This window comes from Castor canadensis, chromosome 5 (genome assembly GCF_047511655.1).
Source record: "Castor canadensis chromosome 5, mCasCan1.hap1v2, whole genome shotgun sequence".
NCBI classification, from domain to species: Eukaryota; Metazoa; Chordata; class Mammalia; order Rodentia; family Castoridae; genus Castor; species Castor canadensis.
Window position 1 is genome coordinate 154,324,545 of NC_133390.1, and position 27,764 is coordinate 154,352,308.

The 27,764-nt window shown below is 42.7% G+C and overlaps 1 protein-coding gene across 3 annotated transcripts; it reads left to right on the plus strand.

Moving 5' to 3' along the window:
* Positions 1 to 287: 287 nt before the first annotated feature.
* Positions 288 to 27,764, plus strand: LOC109700535 (signal-regulatory protein beta-1). 3 transcript variants are annotated; one of them, XM_020185731.2, is made up of 7 exons: positions 305 to 442; positions 8,916 to 9,135; positions 16,422 to 16,781; positions 19,804 to 20,121; positions 20,635 to 20,943; positions 26,488 to 26,602; positions 27,213 to 27,764. In XM_020185731.2, exons 2-6 carry the CDS (start codon positions 9,057 to 9,059, stop codon positions 26,598 to 26,600), a joined length of 1,179 nt encoding a protein of 392 aa, XP_020041320.2. In that variant the 5' UTR covers positions 305 to 442; positions 8,916 to 9,056; the 3' UTR covers positions 26,601 to 26,602; positions 27,213 to 27,764. The 3 variants fall into 3 exon arrangements, with proteins under 3 accessions (XP_020041321.2, XP_020041320.2, XP_073930583.1); XM_020185732.2 differs by lacking the exon at positions 8,916 to 9,135 and having other exon boundaries at positions 288 to 442; XM_074074482.1 differs by lacking the exons at positions 26,488 to 26,602; positions 27,213 to 27,764 and adding an exon at positions 26,172 to 26,191.

The following is a 27,764-nucleotide window of genomic DNA, read 5'->3' on the forward strand; positions in this document are numbered from 1 at the left end:
GATGTAGAACATGGCTACATGACAACTACACCTAGTGGCTTGGGATTAGGATTTAAGTGCAAGTTCTAGGCCAGAAGCTCATATTGGGGAATCATTAACACTTCAAGATGGTGTGAAGGTCATAGTGGATGGACTCAGACTTCAGTGGTGAGAAAGAGTTCTTCCTGTTAGTGTAATATGATTTCCTCTGCAAAGCACTATGAGTGAATCCTAGTCTGCAGCTTCCTGTGCTGGCTGATTTCTATTTCACAATGTGCAGACAACTTTTTGTCTCCATCCATCAAAGCCACTTCCTCCTTTACACAGCAGAGCCTGTGAGATCTCCTCCAGCACAGACACTCGGACACAGTAGACTGCTTGGTCTCCACAATGCTTACCCCTGACTCTTGGCCTCAGACTCCTCATCCTGTCCTGCTGCTGACCTTACTGCTGGAACTCACAGGTGAGCCTGGCCCTCAGGTAGAATCCTCTTTCTCTGACCCTGGTGTAGCCTGCACCTTGATTTTCAGGGACTCCAGATAAGTACCGCCCAGTCACAGAAAGCAAAGACAGGGCACTCTGAGTGAGAGTCAAGAACAGGGACCTGAGCACTGTCTTTAGATCATTACGTGCAGCAGGTGACCAGAGGCCTCTAGTCAGGTGACTCCTCCAACAATAATCATTAGTTACATTTTTATGATATTCCAGGGGACAAGATCCTTTCCCAGTAGGATCATTCTACAAATCTTTGTAAATCTCAATGCCCAAGAGACGAGATAACCTGTCTAAGGCCACAGAAGCTCAGAAGCAGCAGAGGAGTCTGCCTGGCTCCAAGGCCAGTGCTCTCTTCTCATCCAAGGTTGTGAAGTCTGACATGAGCTGATATAAGCCGGACAGGGGTGCCATGCTCCTAGGTATACTCACTCACTCACCATCCTTCCTCAGTGGGGTCCTCTGTCCCATTACTTCCTCATCTGTCACCTGGGCCTTACCACCCATTCTTCCATGGCCTCTTCCTCTTTCAGAAGTTCCACATTTTCTTCTTAATGGGGCCTTTGTTTATTTTTTAAGGCTGCCATAAAAGCACACCATGGGCTAGGTGGCTAAAACAACAGACATTTATTTCCTCACAATTCTGGAGGCTGGAAATCTAAGATCAATGTGTCCAACAGGTTGGGTTCTTCTGAGGTCCCTCTTGTGGCCTTGTATTTGATATCTTTTTCCTGTATCTGAACACAGTCTTCCCTCTGTGTGTTTGTGTATCATCTTCATTTCTTGTACCAGCACCAGTCATGTTGAAATGAAACACAATTCAACAATCTCATTTAAATTTTATTAACTCTTTAAAGACCCTGACTTCAAATTCAATCATGTTCTGATGGAATGGGGTTTACAGCTTCAAAATATACAAGACACATTCAGGCCACAAACTCTCCTGGTCATCATGGGACTTTATTGTCCCTCTTCCCAAAACAGGCAGAATTAGGGGACCTGTTTTGACACAGCCTGGAAAAGCCCCTGCTCATAGCTCCCCATGGACATAGGTTTGGGCACAGCAGCCCTCCTGGTTCCCCAGGTTGGGCCAATTGTAATGTTACCCTACAATTCCTAGATGAGTTGTCTTTTAAATTCCTTCCTTCCTTCCTTCCCTCCTTCCCCCACCTCTCTCTCCTTCCTTCCTGAGGTGGGTATCAAAAGGACCTCACTCCTGTTAAGTCATGCTTTACCACTGAGCTACAGCTGCAGATTCTGAGACTTCTTTCTTTTAGCCATGCTATGTTACTTGGCTCTCAGTGGAGGTGGCTGATTGCAGAAAAAAAAAATCAGAGAGAAGAATAACCATTGCCTATCACATCAAAAATGATCAAATTTAAAAACTCTGGAGTATGTACTCATACTTTTGTCAGTGATGGGTTGGATACTCACTGTAAAATAGTGAACAAAACTTTCAACATGTATTGTAATTTCATTTAATCCTTCAAACAACCTTCTATACTAGCAGGGAAGGACAGACTTCTATTTATATTTATATATGTGTGTGCACATGTACATATATACATGTGCATACACACACAAAGACAGGACTTTAAAGAGGCTTTTCCTTACTGCTACCTTCAAACCATTTTTCAAGCTACATGAAATGCATATTGAACAAATGTTTCATTTTCCCTGCTGCTCAGCACCCTCCCTTATCTTCCTGACTCCTTAACCTTCCCCAACCTCTAACAGTAAGCACAGTTCTCTCTTGGAAAGGTGAGTTTTCACTCAAAGCATCTTTGATATGTCATTGCCTTGGAGCTTCCTCATCCATGCAGGAATGAGGTGAGGAGGAAAGAAGGGAATAAAAGACATTGCTGCCTGTAGTGTTTATATACTATAGTTTGGATCTGGAATTTTCTTCAGGGCCCATGTATTGAGGCTTGGTCTCCACAGGGTGCTACTGGAAGACTGTGGAAATTTTATGAAGTGGGGTCTAAGTGGGAGATCTTAGATCATTAGGAGTGAATTCTCAAAGGAGGTTGAGGAGCCCAGGTCCCTTACTTTCTCTCTTTTTTTTCATAACCCAATGGTGGGTTGAACAGGTTTTGAATCATATGCTCTCATCATGACTGGCTCCATCCACATGCCCAAAGTAATGGTTTCTTGAACTGAAATCTCTAAAACTATGTGCCATAATAAACCCTTTCATTTTATGAGTTGATTCACCTTAGGGATTTGTTACCATAATGGACAGTTGATTAACACAATCTATAATGTATCTACTTCCATATCCACATGCATATCTGTATCTTTGTCTATGTACACATGCATATCTATAGCACGCAATGTCAGTGGGAGCCTCCATGTCTCAGGAAGGCTACTAAGTCATAACTTCCTCACATGTCAGACACTGTTAGAAATGGTTTATGACTCTTACTTATGTGATTATTATAGCCTTCTCACCCCACCACACAGACAAGGTAATGGTAGTCCAAAGATCTCCAAGGTCACTCAATGACAACTGCTAGAGTTTGGATTGAACTCAGGCAGTCTGCTTTGGAGATTGTGGGTTTAACTGTTGATATTCTCAGACACTATGGTCTTGATTGTATTCCATGAGCATTCTGCAACTTCCTGGTCATGGAGGAGTAAGGGGAAGAGGGTATGTGGTTTTCTTACCCTGGGCTCTTCTGCTTCCTGACTATGCAAATAGCCATTGGTTTTGGCTAAGCCACTTACATGGGAAACTCAGTTTATGACAATTTCTACAGAAATTATCCACTGAACAGAGACTCAAGGGAGGTGTCACACTGAGTAATTTATTGGAAACCTGCTATGAGCCAGGAACTGCTATAGGAATTTGGGGTGCATTGATGAATCAAAGAGGCAGAGTTGTTGACGTTATGGAGCTTAGATTCTGCTAGGGGAAATCAATGCACACAACAAATAGTAAACAATATAATATATTAAAAGGTGTAGAGTGGTGAGGAGGAAACTTAGAGCAGGGTAAGGGATTCAGAGAATTGTTAGGAAGGAATGCACTAAAATCAGAAATGTCTGGGTGGGCATCAGTGAAATAGAGACATTTGAGCAGAGATTAAAAGAAGGTACAAGAGTGAACCATCTGACTGCAGGGGAAGGGCCTTCCTGACAGGAGCCCTGAGCAGAGCTCCTCCACTGTACTCAGGGATTTTGGCTTTCACACATGTAAAATAGGCGCCATTGCAAGGGTTGGAACAGAGCAGTGGCGTGAACTGAGATGAGTTTCATAATGATTATCCTAGCATTTGGTTGAACATAGACAACAACAGGACAGATAGAAGCAACCAGAGCATGGAGGAAGTCATAGTATGCATCCACACAAGAAAAGGTGACTTACATAGGACAGTGGCAGGTAGAGAAAGAGAAGACAATCAATGGTTTTAGATACTTTCTGAGATGAAGCCAACAGGAATTCCTGCTGTGAAGGATTTGAGGTGGGAAAATAAGACTGCCATGTTCAGGGCCTGAACATCTGGTAGGATGAACGTGTTTCCGCTATGATCCAGAGGGCTGAGGGTGGAAGTAAGGAGTGCATTTTAGAATATGTTAACTGTAGGGTTAACATATTTTTCCAAGCAAACCTGTCAGGTGGGCAGGTGGACATATAAGTCCAGAGTCAGGGGAAAGGATGTTTCCAGAGGGGTAAATGTGGGAACCACAGATGTGCACCTGCCGGCTCTTTTACCAGTCCCTGGCTCCTCCCCACCCCCTCACCCTACTCTGTCTTCTTTCTTCCATTCTCTTGATTTCGCCCTCCAAGATTTACCCATATTTCTGTCTTAGAAGTTCAGCTTCCTCCCCTCCAATCTTCTCCAGACTTAAACACCAAAGCCATGTCCTGATCATAGTGCACTGAAGGACCTGTCCTGTAGTGGGATGTGTCTCTTGAGAGGCACATTTGGTTACACACACTGTGAAATGTTGGAATCTTTCCAGCACTCATCCTGTGAAGGTGAACCTTGTATTTTCCTGGAAGAGTAGCTGAGTGTTAGAGAAGAACACAGGATTTATTTGTGGTAACCAAACAGCTTGATTTATATTTACTATGTCCTCTGATTTACATTCTTCCCACTAGAATCCAATTGCCTGCCTTTTTGGAAACATTACTTAGGGAGAATGTTCTTGTATTTCTCTAGGGCTCCAGAAACATGATGGTCAGTGTCATGGAGAAATCAAACTGCAGAGTTTTGCAACTTTGTTTAAATGATTGGCCCAGAGGTGACTCATGTCCCTTCAACTCATAGCTCATTGTGCACATAAGTCATGTGGCTCCAAACAACTACCCACAGTTCTTTTCAAAACATGAGTGCAAAGTTGGCTCATTTCTTGTTTTCTTGCCACTATAGTTCTAGTTCTCCAGTGAAGGTACTTTTGAACCACACACTAATTTTTTTCTTGAGCCACTTGTCCAAATACAAAGGTTCTGTGTCTACCATCTGTTTTTAATGCAATTTTATTGTGTTAAATTACACATGACATAGATTTTACTGTTTTAACCATTGTAAGGATTCAATTCAGTGCACTGACTATATTCATCATTTTGTGAAATCATCACTATTATCCATTTCTTGACATCACCATCAGATCTCTACACATTGTGCAATAACTGCCCATTCCTTCTCCCCATCACCTCTGGCTAGCCTCTGTACACTTTGTTTCTATGAAGTCATCTATGCTAGGTATGTCATATTAAGTTGTCCTTTTGTATCTGTTTCATTTTCCTTACCATAATATTTTCAATGTTCATATATGTTGTAGGATAATTAGAATTTTTTGCTTTTAGAGGTCACTAATGGAAGAGGGAGGGTAAAAGAAGTAAGGTAAGGTGAATATAATTTATGTGCTTTCTATACAACAATGAATGTAGACTTTTAAAGCCTGTTGAAATCACTATAAGGAGGGGACTAAGGTAGAAAGGACAAAAATAGAGGGGATAAACAAAATTGGGTTATAATACATATATACATGGAAATGTCACAATGAAACTCCCTATATAGCTATCTTAAAAAAACGTAAATGTCTTTTTTTCAAAAACAGAGAACAGGAAGGTAAATTAGATCCTGTCTGGGGGTTGTTACCAGTAGGAGGGAGGAGGATATAAGGAAAGAGTGTAGGAGGGTGAATGCACTGGAAATACCATGTTCTCATACATAAAAATGGAAAAATGAGACCTACTAAAACTATTCCAAGAATGAGGAAGGGGCAGGGGGAATAAAGGAGAATGATGGAGGGGTGAATTCAATTATGATACATTGTAAGAACTTTTGTAAATGTCACAATGTACCCTTAGAACAACAATAATATGATAAGAAAAAAAAAGAATTTCTCACTGGTCAGTCATGAATAATATTCCATTTTTGTAAGTTCCACATTTTGTTTGTTCATTAATCTGTAGATAGGCATTTGAGTTGTTTCTTCTTTTTTTTTTTTTTGGCTATTTTGAGTAATGTTGCTATGAACAGTGGCGTTCAATTGCCCACTTGAGTCTTTGTTTTAATTCTTGTGAATACATACCTAAGAACAGATTTGCTGGATTTTATGGTGATTCTTTATTTAAAGTTTTAGGGCATTGCCAATGTTTCCCACAGAAGATTCACTGTTTCACTTTCTCGCCAAGAATGCATAAAGTTTCCAGTTTCTTCACACCCTTGCCAGCACCTGTTATTTCTGTTTTGTGCTTGTCATATTTTTGCTTTTGTTTTGATAATAGCTATCCTAAGGGCTGGCAAGGGCCTCTTACTGCGGTCTTGATGTGCACTGTCCTAATGCACAGTGTCATTGAGCATCTTTTCAGGTGCTCATTGACCATTTGTGAATGTCTTCCATAGAAAAATGTACACTCATGTACTTTGTTCTTTTAAAATTGAATTGTGTGTTATTTTGTTTTTCAGTTGCAGGCATTCTTTTGACATTCATGATATTAGTCCCTTCGAAGATATACACTTTGCAAATATTTTCTCCTATTTGGTACATTTTCTTTTCACTTTCTTCAAGTTTCTTTTCAATCACAAAGTTTTTAATTTTGATAAGTTAAACTTATTTATTATCCTTTTGTTGCTTGTGATTTTTTTGTCAAATGAAAGAAATAATTGTCAAGTTATTTTTTTTGAAGGCTTAGCTGTGATATTTGGGTTTTTGATCTATTCTGAGTTAGTAATTATTGATAGTGCAAGATGAAATCAATTCAATCATCTTGCATGTAGATATTCAGTTTTCCCAGAATATTGAAAAGACTCTCCTCCCACATTGAAATCCTTGTTGAAAATCAATCAACCATATATGTGAGGATTTATTTCTTGGCTCTATTCTATTCCATTGGTCCTTGTTTCTATTGTGATGTCAACGTCATGCTGCCTTAATGACTGTAGTTTGTAGTTAGTTTCAAACTAAGAAATGTGAGTCCTCAATGATTTTCTTTTCAAAAATGATTGTGGTTATTTGGACTTCCACATTTCCCTCTTTCTGCAAAAATATAGCTGTCATTTTGATTGGGATTATACAGTTTTGTTAGTAGTGGTAGCTTAATAATATCAATTCTTCTTGTCCATGAACATGGGATGTCTTTCCATTTAATTTTGTTTTCCTTAATTTTTTTCAGCATGTTTTATAGTTTGTACTGCTCAAGTCTTTCGTCTCCATAGTTCAGTTTACTGTAGATTTTTTTTGAACAGGAGTGATTGCTTAATATCCTTTTCAGATTGTTCATTTCTAATGTAGAGAAATACAACTGAACTCTTAGTGCTGATTTCATACCCTACAAATTTGCTGAATTCATTTATTAGCACTAACAGTATTTTGTGGAATCTTTAGGACTTCTGCATATCATGTCCTATCATTTGCAACCAGAGATAAATACAGTTCTTTCTTTCTAATTCAAATACCCTTTTGTCTTCTTCTTGACTATTCTCTCTGGTTAGAACTTTGAGCACTGTGTTGAATAGAAGTGGAGAAAGTGGGAATCCTGTGCTGTTCCTGATCTTAAAGGAAATGCCTTCAGTCTTTTGCCATTGACTATGATGAGATTTTTATTTGTGACTTTTCTCATGCAGAAGACTTTTCCTGTTATTGTTGATTCTTTTTGGCAAAATAATGTTGAATTTTGTCAAATGTTGCATCAGATGAAATGGTTAAGTAGCTTTATTCCTTCCTTCTATGAATATAGTGTATTACATTGTTTGATTTTTGTATAGGAACAATCCTTACATTTCAGGAATAAAGACCACTTGATCATGGTATATAATCTTTTAAAATGCTGTAAGTACAGTTTGCTAGTATTATTGGAGGATGGTTTCATCAATAAGTCAGTAGTAATAAGACCAGCAGAATAGTGTGCAGCTCCACATGACAAGAATTTAAATTTATTTCAGCAGCAGGTGAAGCTTAGCTGGGCCCCATTTCAGTTGAGCAGTGGCCTGTCCTGTGGTACCATCTAGAGTTAATGGGTCCTAGGAAAATGTGCCTGCTTGATATGGCCACTACTCCTTATGGAATGAGATTAAGATACAAAATTTATTATAACAAGTTAAGGCCTAGGGAGAAATGGAAACACATTTGAGGGATTGTTTGCAAGATTAGAATTTGAAAAAAAATTATTTGAGGAGACAATTATGTCAATCATTTGAACCAGATATGTAACCTATCTGGGACATGAAACTTCTCTTGATTACTTCTTTTAAGATCTCAACAAGTTGTTCTCTAAGAAGCAAAAAGTAGGTCTTGTTTACAATTAGTAATGATGGTACCTTGAGTGGAATGAGGACTATTTGGACAAGACCTTTATTGTGACCTTAGTATATGTTGACACATCATTATTTATTTATTTATTCATATGCCCATACCTTGTTTGGGCCATGTCTCCTCCGCTACCACCTCCCCATCTTCTCCCTCTTCCTCCCACCCCCTCGCTTCCAGGAAGAAACTGCTCTGCCCTCTTCTCCAATTTTGTTGAAGAGTAGACATAAGCAATAATAAGAAAGATACAGTGTTTTTGCTAGTTTGAGATGAGGAGAGCTATACAGAGATTCCTAGCATTGCTTCCATGCACAAGTGTATTACAATCCAAATTGATTCATCTCTACCAGACCTCTTCATTACTTCTCAGTCACTTTCCCTTAGTGATGACATGTCATTTTGATAAATATTGTTAGCAACTGTGAGGAAGAGATTTTCAGATTTTTCATTTTTACCTTAAATAGGGCAATTTTTAGGTAAAGACCCAACACTGGATAATAAACTCAAGATTAGACTAGTTGTTGAGTAGGGCATTCAGTGCCAAAGCCACTGCTAAAGTTTGGCCAAATGTGTTGTTTTTTGCTTCCTCTTCTTTATTGGGAAAGCAGCAACATCCACTGAGTTCTGAGGTATATGATGGTTAGATTGACGTTCCTATTTTTCACTCTTTTTATTTTTCACAGGCTCCCCAGGAAGCCAAGGCCTGGAGGGAAATAACCTCTTTTGATACCCTGGCATCATGCGAGGGACTAAGGATGAGGAAGTGACACCCTCCCGCAGGTGGACTATCCCAGACAGCCAAGGTTTGGCTCCAGCCTGTCTTAATGAGGCCTCAGTACCTGTGCGAAGCTTGTAGAGTTATCAAGGCTTATGAGAGCCTCTCCTTCCTGGAGATTCCAGCAGGTAGCCAGTCATTTCTTGTTTTCATGGTTCATAGCACAGGACCATCAGGGCCAGTTTTTTTTTTTTTAACTCAGAAGGCCTGGGAACACTTGTCACCATCACAAGTCATCTTGAGACTCTAGGAGGCATGAGAGAGGTTGTCAAACCTCTACAGTGAAGTAGTAGGTGTTAGTTAGTTTGTGGGTTTTGTTGGAGGCATAACAGGAGTACCTGTTGGTTTTATTTTGTACATAAAATTTGTAATTAAGGAATTTGTTGCCACTGAAACCAGAATGAACCAAGAGATTTAGGTTATTAGTCATTTGTAATAGGAAATGTTGTTAACAATGTAGTGTCCCATCTGTGCTTCTGGAGAAAGATGGAAGCTAATATCTTGTCTGCAATGATTACGTATGATGGTAAAACTTTTGAGGTACTCCCTGGGTAGACTGGAAAGGGTGAATTGTGTCCTATCACAGGGAGAGGTAAATGCTAGTTGTTGAAGTAGTTACTGAACAAAACATTTCGGTAACTCTATTAGAGCAAAATATTTACTAGTTGTCCATTGAGTGGAATCTGTTATTTTAATAATTTGGTGATAGGGTATGGGGACCACAGCACTGAAGCTGTAGTAATCCATCATGATGGGTTCTTTATTTTTTCCTAAAGAATAAGCAAAATCTGGCTGTCAATTTTGGAGCATTGGGGACAATGTCTGATTTTGCATAAAGCATTTTGATCCTTGAAGGCCTTGTTTTAACATATTCTGGACCATTTACCTATTTTAACTGAATTTATCTTTTAATATTTCCTTTACACTTTTGAGTTATATATACTAACTGTACATATTGAAGGGGTTCTGTGGGATTTTTTAACACACGCATACAGCTTGCTCTATTTAAATCCAGCCTCCCTTTATCCAGTACCTACCCACCCACCCTTCCCAACCTGTCATAATCAGTATTCTAGCTTCAAGTTGACTTTTTTCACCTTGAGAACATACTGTTCTTGTCTTTCTGTTTAGGCTTATTTTACTTATGGCTTCATTTCTATCCCTTTTACTATAAATAGCAGAATTTCATATTCATCTATCCCTTTTACTGTAAATAACAGAATTTCATTCTCTATGGCTGAAGGAATATTCCATTGTGCACATACATACCACATTTTCTTTATCCACTCATGTGTTGATGGCACCTGTTCTCATTCTGTGTCTTAGCCTCTTGTGAATAGTGTTGCAATAAACATGGGCTTACAGGTCATAGATGTACTCATGTAATTTCCTTTGGTGTATACCTAAAAGTGAGATAGGTGGATCATATGGTAGTTCTATTTTTAGTGTTTTGAGGAACCTCCATACACCATGGACTGATTTACACCCCACTAGCAGTTTATGAGAGCTGCTCTGTCTCTACATCCTTATCAGTGTTTGTTATTTTGGGGTCTTTTTGATAAGAGGCATTCTAACCAGAGTACAAGGGGATCTCATTGTAATTGCGACCTGAATTTCCCTGATGCTTAATGATATTGAGTATTTTTACGTATTTGTTGTAATTCTTCTTTTGAGATGTGTCTATACAGATTATTTGCCAATTTTTATTAGCATATTTAAATTGTACAAAAAGGTTACATTGTGATATTTCCATAACAAGCATAATATGGACTTTAATCAAGTTTACCTCCTGTATTAATGTTTCATATCCCCCTCCTCCCCTTTAAAGAAATTTTGATGGATTTCATTTTTCTATTTTGATACAAGCATATAAAGTACTTCAGTTATATTCAACACTTGTCACCCTTTCCTTTCACCCTCCCCTTCTCAGCGGTTCTCACCTCAAGGTAGTCTCTGTTTTATATTCATATCATTCATTTTCTTTTGGTTAGGTATGGATTCCACATATGAGAGGAAATATAATTTTATTTTTTATATGGCTGAATAATACTCCAATGAATGCGTATGTATTGTGTGTGTGTGTGTGTGTATGTGTGTGTGTGTGTGTGTGTATGTGTGTGTGTGTGAGTGTGTGTGTGTGCATGTTTATCCATTCATCAGTTGTTGTATTCATCCACCAGTTTTTGCACACCCAGCCTGATTCCGTAGTTTGCCTATTGTGCACAGTGCTGCTGTAGACGTGGTGTGCAGCTATCTCTGTTGCGTGCTGACTTACATTCCTCCACAGGTCTGCCCAGGAGTGGTGTAGCAGGATCATGTAGTGGTTCCCTCTTCAGTTTATTGAGGAAGCTCCATAGCTCATTTGCCAGTTATTAAACTGGATTACTTGTTTCCTCTCGTTAAGTTTTTTAATTCCTCATGTCTTCTAGATGCTAACACTTTGTCAGAGAACAATTGGGGAACATTTTCTCACACTCTGTGGGTCGTCTCTTCATTCCATCAGTTGTCTCTTTTCTGTACAGAAGTGCCTTAGTTGGATGTAACCCCATTTATCTACCTTTGCTTTTGTGTCCTGTGCTTTTGGCCCCAAATCAAGAATAATTGCCTACACCAATGACTTGAAGTGTTTCCCTGTGTTTTCTTCTAGTAGCTTGATAGCTGCTGGTCTTCCATGTAGAGTTTTGATCTATTTTGACTTGACTTTTAAACATGGTAGGAGAGGGTGTTCAGGGTTCGGTGTTCCTCATCTGATGTTCAGTTTTCCCAGCCCCATGTATTGAAGAGGCTGTCTTTTCTCCAATGTGTTTTTTGGCACTTTGTTGACCATCACCCGTCTGTAGGTGCATGTGTTTGCTTTTGGGAGCTTTGTTTCACTGATTGATGTGCCTGTTTTTATTCCAGTGCCATGCTGCTTTGGTTAGCATGGCATTGTAAATGTGTACTGAAAGGAGGTGTTGCAATGCCGCCAGCCTTGTTCTTTGTGTTTAAGATTGCTTTATTGATTTGCGGTCTTTCATGCTTTCGTATGAGTGTAGGATTTTTTTTTCTAGTTCCGTGAAGCATGTCATTGGTGTTTGAAGATTACATTCAATCTGTAAATCACTTTGGATAGTATGGACACTTGAATGTTGTTAGTACTTCCAATCCAAGAACATGTGAGGTATTTCTATTTTTGGTGTCATCTTTAATTTCTTTCATCAGTGTTTGGTAATTTTATTGGAAGATGTTTTTCACTACCTTGGTAAAATTTATTCCTAGGGCTTTTTTTGTAGCCATTGTCAATGGGATTTTTTTTCATGATTTCTTTTAGGAATAGAATTACTGGTGCATAAAAATATACTGATTTTTATATCAATTTTGGATCCTATAATTGTAGTGAATTTATTACTTTGGATAGTCATTTGATGGAGACTTTGTTTTTCCTATGTGTAGAGTCATATTATCTACAAAGAGGGATAATTTAAATTCCTTCATTTCTAGTGCTGTGCCTTATTTATATTTCTTTCTCAGTAAGGAGCGATTAGAGCCCTTTAAGACGTGAAGACCTGGGAGGATAGTCTAGAAAGATGAGAAAAGTTCCGTGGCTCTCTAGCTGGAGGAGGGAGGAGAGGACTGTCTTTGCAAGAGAAAGTGTGGATGGCAGAGTCCCAGAAAAGTGTCATCATGGATGCAGGTAATCATAGGTAGTGGGAGAGTTCACAGTCATCACTCTTACAGGAGCAACCTGGGGTTTCACAGTACCTTTCTACTATTTTTCTTCTATTTTATATTTAGTAAACTTCTCAAAATTATTGGGGTACAGTGTTTAACTTTAGTGAGATTCCTATTAGGATTTGAGCCACTATATTTGTTATGTCTGTGAAAATTTGAGAATTTACCCACATTTGGAATTTCTAAAATCATTTAGTAGGGACACAAAAACCAATCAGCATCCTTTTTAATCTTTTGTGTTTGTTTGTTATAGAAAATATCAGTGTATAAATTCAGTATATTAATTTGGATTTCCAACTAGGTGAAACTATGGAATGTTGATTTAATTTAGTTATATATTATACACACAAATATACAATTCATCAGTTTATTACAAATTTATATTAAAATAGTATATATATATATACATGAAGTTTTCACTAACATTGTTTTCTCTGTCTTGTTATTAAATCAATAAGCAATCTAAGGTTAGCAATATGTTGTTAGATCTCATGATAGCCTATTACACAGGATTAAAGTAACTTTTTAAAATTTTGACTTAAAAAGCAACAGTCTGTCTCTGCTTTTTTTTTTTGTAGGTTTAACTACCTGATCAGTATTCATAAATTACTACGTCTGGTTGCTTAGAGAAAAAACAGGAACAGGAAGGCTTTCTGCAAGATAATCTGTCCTTTCACCTACGTTGTTTCCTTCTGCAGAATCTTTTAGATAATTTTAACAATAGATGAATTTTTTCCCTTCTATGATGCTGGCAACCATGCTGATGGACATCTGACAAGGTCCTGGTTGTTTTGAGTGGCCTCTGTCGTGAGAAGCAGCCTCTGTCTCTAGGTGTCCCTAGAGAGTCTAAGATCTATAGATCTTTCTTCCTCTAGAGAGAAACAGTGGCCTCACCTTTGTCTTTAAAATTTTTTATTTTGTAACAATTCAATTTTAAGGAACAGTGTCTTCGTATTTCAAAGAGTAATAGCATTTAACATCTAAGTACATGCTCACAGGACATTTATGATTGCATATTCCTACCTCAGAGGTCTTGAGGGGAGAGGTTTCCTTCCCATTTTCCCTGCTTACAGTGAGCTGTCCATCATCCTGGATGGATTCGGTAAATGGAAAGTGACAGCAGTGAGGATGCAGTACAGAAGGGGCTGTGGCACCTGAAGCATGTATACTGAGTAGGTGTCAAGGACACCTGCTTCTTCTCTTTTTTGCATGTAACCAGCTTACCTGTTTTACTAATGAAGAAAACCAAAAATGGGCAAGAAAAGTTCACTGGAGAGAAGTCTTTATTAGGCCCAATGTTGCAACATCAGGGGGCAGCAGAGGAGGGTGTCTCCAGGCTGAGTCACAAGTCAGCCTAACCACCTAGTTATATCTCTAGGAAAGGAGTGTGACAAGGGTGTCTCACCAGTTGTGGCACACTTCATGTCCTAGCCAGAAATGTGCTTGGCAGTCAGCTGTGGTTGTCAAGTCACCTCTTGAGGGCTCCAGAGTGTTCAAAGCAGCTGGCGCTGGTAAGAGGGCTGTCCTTGGCTTGGCTGGTAGTCCTTTGCCATCCACAAAGGGAGCTGAGGATCCAAGGAAGGGTCAAACCGCATCAATTAGGAAGTCAGTCACTCCTGCCCTAAAGTCTTAGTATATTGAAAGGAAAATGAACGCTAAATGGGTGCTTACAATAAAGACCTATATTTGACATTAACAATCACTTAACAGTACTTAACAATGCTTAACTCTTCTTCCAGTCCCTCGAGGACAAGTGGGCCCTCTTGTCTGTCCTTTACTTGCTATCTAGCATCCTTCATTTCCATTTATTGTATCTTACAGGGCAGGAATCATGGTTATGACCTCCTCAGGTTTTGTTTATCTGGGAATATCATATTTTTCTCTCTCATGAGAGAAGAGGTTTTGCCATGCACAGAGTTCTTGCTTGTCTGGATTTTTTCTATCAGCATTTTAAATATATTATCTCACTGCCTTGGGGCCTGCGACATTTCTGATAAGCACTCAGGTGAGACTCTTATGGAGGATCTTGTATGAGGTGAGCAATATGTCTCTGGAATTTTTCAATGTTCTCTCTTTACTTTAGCTTTTGATGGTTGGATATACTGTGTCTCCATCTTGGTCTGTTTTGAGTTTAACCTACGTGGAGACAGCCCAGCGTCTGGATTTCTAGACTCAGTTATTTCATCAACACTTATGGTTTAGGACATTAGTTTTTCAGATAATCTTCGCCCCTCTCTTTTTGTCTCATCGCTCTCCTCCTGGGATCCCATAATGGGTGTGTGGAGCCACCTGATGGTCTCCTCCAAGTCCTTCGAGTTCTTTATTTTTTTCCTGTCTGCACACAGACTCTCTGACGTTATCGCCACATTTTCTGATTCTCACTTCTGCCTGCTCACTTCTGTTGTGGAGCCTCTCCAATGAGCCTATCAGCTATTGTGCTTTTCAACTCCCAAATTTCTCCCTTTTATGATTTCTTTCCCTTTGTGGATGTTCTCATTTAATTATTAATGCTCCTGATTTCCTTAGTGCCTTGTCCATGCTTTCCTCTACCTTTCTGACCATGTTTAAGATATTTAGTTTATAGTCTTGGTCTGCGATCAGGATGTGCCCAATAGATCACAAGAGTCTTGACAAGAAGGAGGCGAGAGGGTCAGAGATGGAGAAGGATGTGTGATGAATGTAGCGGGAGGATAAGTGATAAGAAGATGAGAACCAAGCAAAAAGAATCCTGGCAGACTCTGGAATGTGGTTAGGCCAGGGACAAAGCCTCTAGGGAAAAGTGCAGCCTAATGACCCCTGAATGGTTGCCTAGCAACACCAAATTAGGACATTTGACATCCAGACCGAGAAATCATAAATTTCTGTTCTTTTTGTTTGTTAGCTTGCAGTAATGGGGATGAACCAGGGCTGTGTGGTACTAGGCAATGTCATTTGAACTGTGCCTCAGCCCTTTTGCTTTTGATTTTGAGACAGGGTCACATTGCTACCTTTGCTCTGGCATGCCTCGAGTTCACAATCATCTTCTCTCTGGGGTGGGATTGCAGAAATGTGCCAGTACCTGAGTCTTAAATTTCTATTGTTTAATGACACTAAATTTTCAATAATTTGTCAACCCAGCAATAGAAAATTGCTATAGTGTGATTATGTCATAGGGAAAAATCCTAGGAGTTTAAAGCAATGTTCTATTCCCTTGTAAGCCTCACGGGAACTCTTATATCATCATCACTCCAGGTTGGTGGAGCAAAGCTACCGTGAGCCATGTGGAACGCTGTGAGAGGAGGAAAATGCAGAGACTCTGGCAGTCAAATGCATGTGCTCCTCACTGTGACCACCACCTCTGTTCACATCTGGGTGGCCAAAAGAGAGTCACATGGCCACCGACGCCATGGTCCACCAAGTACAACATACCATGTGCACAGAAAGTGAAGAACAGACAATGGATGAAACATGAGAATTCCAGAGATGGTCAGGGACTCAAATACAAACACTATCATGTTTCTTAAACTCTCTGTGCCCCAGTTTCCTCATTTCCATTACTGTCTCTGGTTTGAGGCCCATGTAAAGGTTAAACCTGCTTGAACACACCGTGTGCAGAGTTCAAGTCCTGGTCACACTGTGCACTCAGGCACTGAAACTCATTGATAAAACTTCAGAATCTCCACGGGTCCCCTCAGGATGCACAGTAACTGCTGTTTCCCTCCAGGAGCTGCCGCACAGGAGGAGCTGCAGGTGATTCAGCCTGACAAGTCAGTGTCTGTCACTGCTGGAGAGACGGCCACTCTGCGCTGCACTGTGACCTCCCTGCTCCCTGTGGGGACCATCCAGTGGTTCAGGGGGGAAGGACCAGGCCGGGAATTGATCTTTCGTCAGAAAGGAGGCCACTTCTCCCGCGTCACACTACTTTCAGATGTCACACAGAGGGACAACATGGACTTCTCCATTCTCATCAGTAATGTCACCCCAGCAGACGCTGGCACCTACTACTGCGTGAAGTTCCGGAAAGCCGGTGGCTCTGAAGACACGGAGTTTAAGTCTGGACCAGGCACTGAGCTGTCTGTGCGTGGTGAGTATCTGCGGCCTTCCTTTGTCCCCTAGGGAAAAATAACAGGTCAAGAATAACGCCCTCTGTTCTGTAGCGACAGCTAACGAGCAGGTGCAGGAGTGGTGCTCATATTCAAGAACTGATTTCCCACCCGTGATCAGGGCCCAGGCCACACAGGACCTGCACGTGTGTGAGGCTCCACAGCTGGTCAGTGAGGGGACATGTGCAACCCTTGTCTGCCTGCCCACAGCCAAGCCAATGCCTCCACAGATGAGGGTTCTGTTTAAGTGACTTGGCCATCGTATGGCCTGCACTGTCCTCATGCCTCCAGGGAGTAATTCCCCTCGGTAGTCAAGCCTCCTCCTTACACCACAGGCACCGAGGGCTTATTGTGTGCCAGTCATTGCTCTCAGTGCCATGGGGACACCAGGGCTTCAGCGTCCTCACCTGTCTCCCTATGAGTCCCCCTCGCAGAGCATGGCAGAGACCGAGGAATGAAGACATGTCAAGCTGTCAGACCAGTACCTGGCTTGTATGAAATGTCAGATCACTGTGAGTGTGACATGTAGAGGCTGTGTGACCTTGGATGAGTCACTTTCCTTCCCCAGGCCAAGGTGTCAATGGGATGGGGGGGGTCGGGTGATGTCCACCTGCTGCTCATTGGAATACCTGGGAACCTGAAATAAATCCCAGACCCAGACTCCAGTCTGGAAATTTGTCTCAGTTGCTCTGATGAGGGTCTGGGCATCTGAAAACTGATTACTCCAGAAGATTCTCAAACAGAGCCAGGGCTCACAACTCTTGAGAGACGACAACCCCTGAGATCAGAGGGGGTTAACCTACAGGCATTTTGGTCCCCCATGGCCCTGGGGTGTCAGAACTCCTTTTCAGTGTGACCACTTCAGAATAGCACGTGCCGGGCACAGCTCTTTGGGGTCTGCATGGCAGGGAGGGCACATCTCCCAGTCAGCAGCCCAGAGAGTGTGCTGCTCAGACCCCAGCCTCAGTTGGAACTTCCCCATCTCACAGAGGTCTGCATCTGAACTGGTGCTGGAGCCCAGTGAATCCCCACTGTGAACACGACTCTCCCATGCCTCCCATGCCTCAATGTCACCCGATGCACTTTGTCCTCCTCCTTGCACAGGGCATCCAGCTTTCTGTAAAGAGCTCCTTGGGATAATGCCTGTGAATCTCTTTGTGATAAGAAAACCACTTCACAAACTCTGTTCCTGAGGAAATTATTAGTAGAGGAGAGGGGCCTGATACAGTGATTTTTGGCCCTTTCTCATTCTGGTTTTTCATGGCAGCAGCAGAAACAGGATGGAGACCTTTACTGGTGTTTCTCTGGTTTTGTTGTGCCTGCTGGCTATGTAAAGAATGAATGCGTGTGTAGTCATAGGTGTTATTCATCAAGCAACTACAATATAACACGTCACTGTGTTCAATCAATCCTTGCTCATCTTCCCAAGGTTGTGGTTTTTCCACTTTGTACAGACAGAGACACTGAGGCTCAGAAGATAAAGAACCAGTGTGTGGTGGTGTAGCTTAGTGGTAGAATGCTTGCCTGTCATATGCATGTCCCCAGAAACATACAAATACAACACACGAAGAGATCAGGAGAATATTGTAAATTAATCAGCCTGTGTGGGATGAGATGAACTGTGCTTTTACTCCCTCTTCTACCTGTTTTCCCTTGGCCGGCCATGTCCCTCTCACAGCTTTGTCCCACAAGGAATTCACAATCTGTCACCCTTACAGAGCTAGTGGGAGTATGGAGGAGCTTAGGGACTCATAAGTATCAGGCCAGGTCAGGATGCACAGAAACCCTTGATTAATCAACAAATTATAGCCCAGGATGCCATCAGTATCTTGTGGCTGCTGCTGTCTTATTTCTTCAAGTGACACTTTCCTTATGTACCAGGAAGGTGCTTGAGGGGTGGCAGGTAGGAAGTAAAACATTCACAATTATCTGTGATATGGCTAGTCTAATGCCTGTTGGAGAATGGGCTGGGTAATAATTGGCCATCAGCAGACTCTGCCTCCCACTTCCCATCATGCATTTGTGTGCTCTCATGACCAGGAAGTGCCCCTGCCTGCTCAGAGCACCTGTATCTGGGGGACTTGTAGTTAATTAGGAATCCATCCTGGATTCCTCAGCACTCTGTGATCTGTGATCCTAACCCCAAACAGTCCCAGGAAAAGCACTCAGATTCAGAAAGCATCCTTTAACCTCTTACTTTCAAGTTCAGGACTGAGTATAGGTTAGACCCCTGGCGTGTTTGTGGAAAGAAGGAAAATCAAGGAGTGAGTCATAGGTTTCTGCAAGGAGAGCTCTGGATGGATGGAGTCTATATGGAAGGCAGGGCTGTGCATTCCTGTGTGAGAAGCAGGTCCTGTGTGTTATGCAACATGAAAAGCTTCCAGGGCCTCACTTCATCCTCCTGTGGCCCAGGAAAGTGAAAGATCACCGCCCATTTCACAGGCTCAGCACAGGGTTGTGGGCATTGCTCCCTTCGATGGCCAGCAGGGTTCCAGCGTTCCTGTTGTCCCGTGTTGTACTTTGTCCATTGTGTTCACTTCTAGAATTGCTTCACCTAGGATGGCAAGGTGTCCAGGGGAGGCCAGCAGGGAGCAGTTAATACAAAGCAATAGACAGGTCACTGTTTCCTTCCTGTGCCCAGATTGGTGGATCCCCTGGGGCAGAGAGAAGTTTGACCTCAGGCTGAAATTCACCTGGGCCTGCCCTTCTTCACTGTCTGTCTAGACAGGTGTGCTCACCTCTGGAGACAGTAGGACAAGGTCACAACAGGAGGATAAGGCAGACCCACCCCAGCATTATTTGGAGGATTAACAAATATTGTCTATGGCAGAGGTCTTAGCCAACTAGCAGAGAAAGTGCTTAGAATTCATGACTCCCTGGATTTTATTCCCAGCTCCCTACAAACACAAAATAATACTGTCTAGGAAGGTTGCTCAGAGCATCACTCCCTTGTGGTCAGGGGTGGCCATCACAATCATGTCTCTTGTCAAATGCTCTTTGTAGCCAGACCCTCTCCACCTATGGTATCGGGCCCTGGGACCAGGTCTACGCCTGGGCAGACAGTGAGCTTCACCTGCAAGTCCCACGGCTTCTCCCCCCGGAACATCACCCTGAAGTGGTTCAAAAATGGGAACATGCTCTCCAACTTCCAGACCAATGTGGATCCCACAGGAGAGAGCGTCTCCTACCGCATCTCCAGCACAGCCCAGGTGGCACTGGACCCTGGAGACGTCCACTCTCAGGTCATCTGTGAGGTGGCCCACGTCACTTTACAGGGGGCTCCTCTTCGTGGGACTGCCAACTTGTCTGACACCATCCGAGGTAGATGACCCTGACTTCCAGCCCAACTCCACACCTGGCCACTAAGCCTGCTCCTCCCCAGGGCTTTTGCCCGAGGGCCTGATGGCCTGGCACCTCATGCCCAGCAGGCCTGACCCTACCATGCACAGGAGGTCTCTTCCCTGTGCCATGCACTGTGCTGGTAGTTGCACTTAGTTTTACTAAAAGCAGCTACAAGTATTGGGCACCTAGCATGGCCTGATCCCCAAGTGCCTGGTGCTTTTGTTTAGTTGCTGCTGTTACTGCATCTGACTGCATGCCAGGGTTTGCACGTGTTGTTTGTACTCATTGTTACCCTAACAGGAGCTAACAGCCCTACTGTGTGCTGTGCTTAGTGGTTTCACTCATATGCACACCCTCGTGTTGAGCATCTGCTGCCTGCCCAGCACTGTCTGGGTGATGCCCTTGGCATGGTGCTGGGGGCTCAGCGCTCCATCTCCCCTTCTGGGATCCATCTGTACCACAAGGTCAGAGCTCCCGCCTGTGCTGTTTCAGTTCCACCCACCTTGGAGGTCACCCAACAGCCCAGGATGACAGGCAACCAGGTGAACCTCACCTGCCAGGTGAAGAAGTTCTACCCCCAGATCCTGCAGCTCACCTGGTTAGAGAACGGAAACGTGTCCCGGACAGAAACGGCCTCAACCCTCACAGAGAACAAGGATGGGACTTACAACCAGACCAGCTGGCTCCTGGTCAACTCGTCTGCCCATAGGGAGAGCATGGTGTTCACCTGCCAAGTGGAGCATGACGGGCAGCCGGCAGCCATTAGAAAACTTACTTTGCAGGGCACAGATACCACCCCTGGTAAGACACCACCCCAGCTGACCAGCTCTTTTAAGAAAAAATTTTATCTCTTTCTACATGTTAAAAGTAGTATTCATAGTTATTATAGAAAAATCCGTAAGTCTACAAGATATACAATATGACTGAGGGAACCTTTCTTCCCTCAGTTCCCATATTCCAAAGGGTAGTACAGGTAAGTTTCAGACATATCAATGGATCTTTTGACATCAAAAAATGTTAATGAAGACAGAAGAGAGGGAAGGGGGATTGCCTATCCTATCATTTCCCCCCTCTTGCCTTCCTCACCTAACTGTTGTTACCTTCTGCTTCCCTTGGCCCTCTCCCCCATTCTTACTCTTTTTAACCACCCCAGTCTCCATCTCAACTTAGACTTTCATATACATCTTGATCCTCACCCAGCAGTCCCTGGCACTTGCTGGTATAACTCCAAATGATCTCCCCGAAGACATGGGTTTAAGTGTGTACCAGGCTCCAAAGGGGCTATGCACGATCACAACAGGGCCTCCTGTCTCCTGACTGGTGACAATGGACTCAAAACAATCCTATCTCTCACCACACATTCACCACCCGGAAATACAAGTTTATCTGTGGTCACCTCTCCTTCTCCAACTTCCTTCTGAGTTCACAGTTTTACAGAAAGGGAAACTGGGACTGGGAAGCAACCAGGAAAGTTGCTATTGGTGTCCCCTGCCATTATGCCAGGTAAGAGGCCTAAGCTAATCAAGGGGTCCAAGGTTCCTAAAACAGGACCACCACCAACCTGCATGGTAAATTCATGCTGTTTAATGCAATGATCCCTCTCCATTGGTCATTGTCCCGAGGATCTACAGTTGGCCTGAGTCCCTCTTCCTGTCACCAAATATGTATTATTTTCCTCTCATGTAATACCAGTTGTGTCTCTCCACTCCCACTTTTTCAAGGTCAGGTTCTTTCCAGTATGTCCTGCTTTGTGGCACTAACCTTTGGGTCCACAATGGATCACTGACTTGCCTATGGGAAGAGTAGAGACAGGCCATGGAGGACAATTTCTTTCTCATAAGAGATGTGTGGAAACTCTGTGATCATACCAGCCAAGAGCTAAGTCATGGTGCATATTCAGTGCAGTGGAGTCGACATTGGGTGGGCAAGTGACCAAAGACATCGATCTACAAAAACAATATAATGATCACAAGATAATACAGTTTACAATAATCATTTCCAATCATCTAAAATAGGATGCACATTTATATTTTTGAAAATTACTTTTATGTCTTTTTTGCACACCAAATTTTATTTTAATTTACCTTTAAATCCTTGGTCACATTCTCATGTGATACATCTGGGCTTCAAGAAATCTTTTCTGAAGTTCTATATTCTTTTAATTTAAAATGTTTTTATTAGTATATGATAGTTATACAGGGGGTTTTGTTGTGACATTTCCATATGTATATATTATACCCCAGTTTGGTTCATCTCCTCCATTATTCTCCCTCCTACTTCTCTCACCTTCTTGGAATGTTTTGACAGGTTTCAGTGTTCCACATTCATACGTGTATAGAAAGTACCTCAACCATATCCACCCTCCTTTACTCTCTTCATTTACCCTCCCCCTCCCACTGTTACCCTATCCTGAATATGACCTGTTTTACATTCCTGTCCTTCATTGTTTAAGTGCCTATCTGTTGTTCAATGGGGTTTTTCCTTGGTAGTTTGCCTATTCTTTTCTCTCTACTTTGTATTGCTCAACAATTTTCAGTGCATTTCATTTTATCTTGTTCCTACACAGATGATGTGTATTACATTATTCATTTCCTATCATTCTTTTCTTCATTTCTTCCTCCCTAAGTCTCCTTTAACAGTCCTGATTTTGGAAACATGTTGTATATATATGTGTGTATGAATATATATGTATATATATACATATATAAAAACATATACAGGTTGTTGGTTGTACTTGTAATTGGGACTATCTTCTACATATGAGAGAAACATGCGGCTTTTGTCTTTCTGAATCTGGCTTACTTCACTTAACATGATGCTCTCCAGTTCCATGCAGTTGTTGTAGTTGCAAACAACAAAATGTCATTCTTCTTTATGACTTAATAATATTCCATTATATACATGTGCCACACTTTCTTAATCAATTCATCAGTTTAGGGTATCTAGGCTTGTGGGCTGTATCATGTTCCCAGCTCCTTCCTCTCAGCTTTTGTCTTTGTCTTTCTGTCTCTCTCTCTCTGCTTCCTGTCCACCATGAGGTAAGCAGCCCCTTGCCACTTGTTCCTGCTTCCATGGTGTGCTATTTCACCATGGACTCAGAGTCAACAGAGCCTAGCAATATAGACTGAAACCTCTGAATCTGGGAGCAAAATACATCCTTCCTCCTTTTGGCTTTCTCAGGAACTGGTCCCCAGCAACAGTAAACTGACTAACACACAGCCACTTACATTGATCATTTCATATGGTTGTGTTGTGGTGGGTTGTGCTGCTTGAGTTATTTTGATCCATCATATCTCAGGTGTCAAATTTCTGAATATAGAATTTCTCACAATTAATCCTTTTGATATCTGCAGGGTCCTTAGTGATGTCTCTGTTCCGATCGTGGTGTAGGAAATGTGTCATTTCCCTTTTATTTTATCTGTCTTGCTAGAAAAGTTCCAATTTTATTGATATTTTCTGTAGATCACCTCCTTGTTTCAATAATTCTATTTCACTAGTTTTCTTTCTTTTCATTATTTCCTTTTTTTCTGCTTGCTTTCAGTTTATTTTGCTCTTCGTTTTGTGGTTTCTTAAGGGAGTAGGATTGAATTATTAATTTTAGATTTCTCTGCTAAGCCTGGGCACCAACATGAATATAAGAATTATTAAGGTCAGCCAATGAGAAGTGAGGTGTGGCACATGCCAGATCCTTATCTGTAAGGTGTGACCACAGGAATTCCTATTCCATGTCACCACCCTGGGTACAGTGAACATTACATGTTACAATAGGTGAATTTTGTTTTCTTTTCTCTCTTCTTTAAGACAGGATGGAGCTATGTATCCCAGTGTGGCCTCAAACTTTGATCCTTCTGACTCAGATTCCTGAGTGTGGGATTATAGAGTAGGCCACCACACTCCACCAATAGATGTTCTTGGTTATTTTTGGATTGTAGGTAATTTGTGGCTATTCTACTGCAGTTGTTCTCAGCACCCAGAAGCTGACTGCAGACTTTGAGCTTTGGTCCCTATGTCCCTACTCTCATTCTTGTGGTACCATACATCTGAACAGAAGAGCCCTGTCCAGCACTTCTATTTGAGGACAGCCACTTCTATTTGAGGATCCAGCATCCTCTGTAGCTCTTTTGCTTTCAATTATGTGTGGAGCCTGAGCCTCTGCTTTTGCTGCCCTCTGGCTTCAGGAGAAAGGATTCTGTACTGCTACCAAGAAGTCCTTTGACTCCACACTTAACCTCTAACTTCTGACCATTTACTCTTAGCATTTCCTTGTCTTTCCCAAAAGGACTGAAGCCCAGAGAGAATCATTCAATGCCAATCACCAGTTCCCAATTCCTGTTCAAATACCTAATGCCAAGGAATTTCCTTCATGTGGCTTCACCATCCTGTTCACTGTCAGAGAAACCTTTAACAATTGCATGTCAACTAAACACAGTAGCAGCCATGCTGATGCTACCACCAGTGCTTGGGTTTCATTCCAGCCAGATGTGCATTTGAGTCTTCTCCCCAGGCCCTCCTCGAGGTCAGTTTCCCCAGGAAGCACATGTTCAGATGGACATAGGAGAGAAGGGAACATTCTGGAGTACTGTTGGGGTCAACGCACCTGAGGAATGGAGAAGTAGGCCTGAGGGTAATGCTGTGACCTTCAGTGGGGCACATCAAATGATGTAGCAGATTAACAGTGAGCTTGAAGGTGAGGAGGACATTTGAGAAGTTTTAATTGTTGGGAAGAGTTAGACTCTGTCAGATGATTCAGTGACTCTTGCTTGTGTGTAGTCACTATGGAACATAGAGTAGACTTGAGCAATGGAGGTCTATCACCTGAAGAGTGTCCCAGAGTCACTCAGCTGGGATCTGTTGGCCTCCTGACCCCACCAGCCACATAGGATTAGTCTTCCACTCCTTCCTAAGGATGCATCAGCACGATTACATTTCTAAAAACCGTATTTCATTCATTGTTTAACTTTAAAAGCGAAAACAGTGCATTGTAGAAGTGCAAAGACCAAATACCTGCTTCCCCATCTGACTGTGACATCAGAGAGATTTCAGATGACATTGACACTGGAGGCGAGGTTGTCCCTGTAGTCAAGGCAACAGGTGTCATGCTAGGGATGATGGGTGAGGCCCCTCTCTAGTGAAATTGAATCTTGTGCAATTGGGGTCTGGTTAGGGTTACAGCTCTATTATTTCAGAGGCAGAGAGTTCCTGATAATTTGTCTCATGAATGCAATGATTGCAACTCACAGACAACGGAGGGCAAGAGTAGAGACAAGAAATTTATTAAGAGAATGAACAAAGCTCTCACATCAGGCAGAGAGCGGGGTAGCGGAATCAAGTGCGGTGCCAGTGAATTTTGGGTCTGGGGACTTTTAACCTGTTTTGTCCTGGGAGTAGCATGTTTTCTATGATAATTAGGTGTGTGGAAAGCAGCATTCTGGTTGGCTGTGCCTGCAAACTTCTGCTCAGACCATGGTCTCATCTATTCTCATTTAGTTCCTCCCTGCCCTTCCCCTTTCCCACCCACCTGAGTTCTGGGGGAGGGCTTTGCTAGGGAAACGGGTTGCTAAGGGGATGATGTCATTTTTCTTGTCTGTCTCAGTAACTGAGGTTACAACAGAAGTTTCCAGGGGAGCTCTTGGTCCTAACTACACCTGCCTGATTTCAGTTAACGGCCTGTTGTCTTCTCTCACTAGCAAGACACCTTTTGCCTTGACTCACCTGGGTGTTTTCCAGGCAGTGGTTTCATTAGCTTGCCTCCCTTAAAATGATTCCCCAGCTACTGAGAAAATTGGGCCCTCCAGCTCAACCCAGTCCTAAGGAGGGCACTTGTCAACTCTCTCCCCATGTAACCCTCTCACTCCATGTGCATGCCTTGTTCACAATTGTTCCTGTGGCCCTGGGAGGCTGGAATTGCCTTGATCCCAGGAAACAGTCTTAGTGATGACTCTACAAGAGAGCAGTGATGGCTTCTCTGGGGTTGCGTCCCATGAATCTTGTGACCCTCCCTAAACTCTCTGCCTTGATTTCCCCATCAGGATGATAATACTTGCCCAAAAGAATTATGAGGATCAAAATGGAATTCACATTCCACGCATAGGTAATGTGTCACTGAGTATTCACCTCAACCCGTTCCCCTAGGAGGAAAACTTGGTGGGTTGAGGCAGGGATGAGTGGGAAGGAGGAACCTCTTTACCCTGTTTTTTACGTCAGAATTGAACCAGCACAGCCAAGACAGTGCCACATTCAAGATCTTCAGAGTTTGATCTGAGGGAGCTTCAGATGGGCAAATGAGGCTCCTGGGAAAGGAACCCAGTGGGTACACTAAGACTTCTCCTGTTCCCTGATTTCCAGGTAAAAGTGTGTCTTCTATTCCTGCTGTTCTCATTGCTCTGCTCCTCAGCACCAAGGTGTTGCTGGCAATTGGAGTTTCTGCTGTGTACATCTGCAAGAAGCAGAAGGCCTAAGTGTAAGTTTGGGAGAGGGAATGCAGGCCAAGGGCTACTGAGGAAGGGGCTGGGTTACCAGGTGGCTAGTTCCCATCATACGCTGTCTGAGTCAGTGGAGTCTAGAGTAGGTGACACATGTCCCTCAGCATGTTGGGAGTCTCATGGAACTCTCTGACAGGCTCCAAGCTCCCAGGTGTTGAAGGAGGAGAGAGGTCAAGGGTTTGCACAAGGTGTCCACAGAGTCAAAGGGCTTCATGGAGGTATGGGCCGAGGGCTTGCAATAAGGAACAAGGTACTGCCTGGCCCCTATGGAAGTGTCCTCTATATTAGTTGACAGCTGAGTATTCATGGGACAAGAATTAGTCCAGAGTTTGCTGTAAAATTGGGATGCTCCACATGGGCTACTCTGTGGGTTGTTCCTTTCTGGCCATCTCTGTGACCAAATACATAGGATGGGGAAATAGAGTCAGGACACAAGCAGGAGGCTAAGTTTGGATTCCTGTCCCAGGGGTGGCCTGTCCATTCATGTCAGGCATCCCAGGATGACTACAGTATACCAGGGATGTAAGAACACCCAGAAGACGATTCATGAATGATGAGGAATGGTCAGTGTGACACGTTTCTCCACAGCTCCTTCCTCCATCCCTTGCCTCATGCTGCCCCTTGACTGGAGAGGCTCGGCATGGGACAGGAGTTGACGGGAAGCTTCCGTGGATTCTGATCCACATGCAGTGCTCCATGGACACCACCGGCTACAGGTTCCTGCTGCTCTTCTGCACAGCCCTTAATGCAGAGGAGATTCCTGCTCCTGAGCAGCCACCTGAACTGGCTCTGGGCCTGACTCAGGACCCCTTCCTAGGATGTAACAAACCAGCTGAGTGTGAGCACATCAGGGAATCTCCCATCCAAGGCCTCTAGGATCATCATGACACACTCTAGTGCACACCCTCCAGACTTCATCTGGCTTCAGGATTCTTGTGTACACCAGCTTCTCAGCCTGCTGAGGTTCTCAGATGAACCCCCATCATGGGTTTAAGGAGAAAAATTGTTCTCAGTACTGGCAGAATGTCTCAAGTAGTAGAGCACTGCCCAGCAAACATGAGCCCCATGTTCAAACACCAGTGCCATCAAAAAACCCAAAATGTTACAGGAATAAAGAAAAGTTATTTTCCTTCCTCTTTA

Excerpts from the sequence above, each read along its gene's own strand:
- LOC109700535 (XM_020185731.2), top strand. The coding sequence starts at position 9,057 with ATGAGGCCTCAGTACCTGTGCGAAGCTTGTAGAGTTATCAAGGCTTAT. Across the intron at positions 16,782-19,803 it reads CACTGAGCTGTCTGTGCGTG|CCAGACCCTCTCCACCTATG; the intron begins GTGAGTATCTGC and ends TGCTCTTTGTAG. Across the intron at positions 20,122-20,634 it reads CTTGTCTGACACCATCCGAG|TTCCACCCACCTTGGAGGTC; the intron begins GTAGATGACCCT and ends GTGCTGTTTCAG.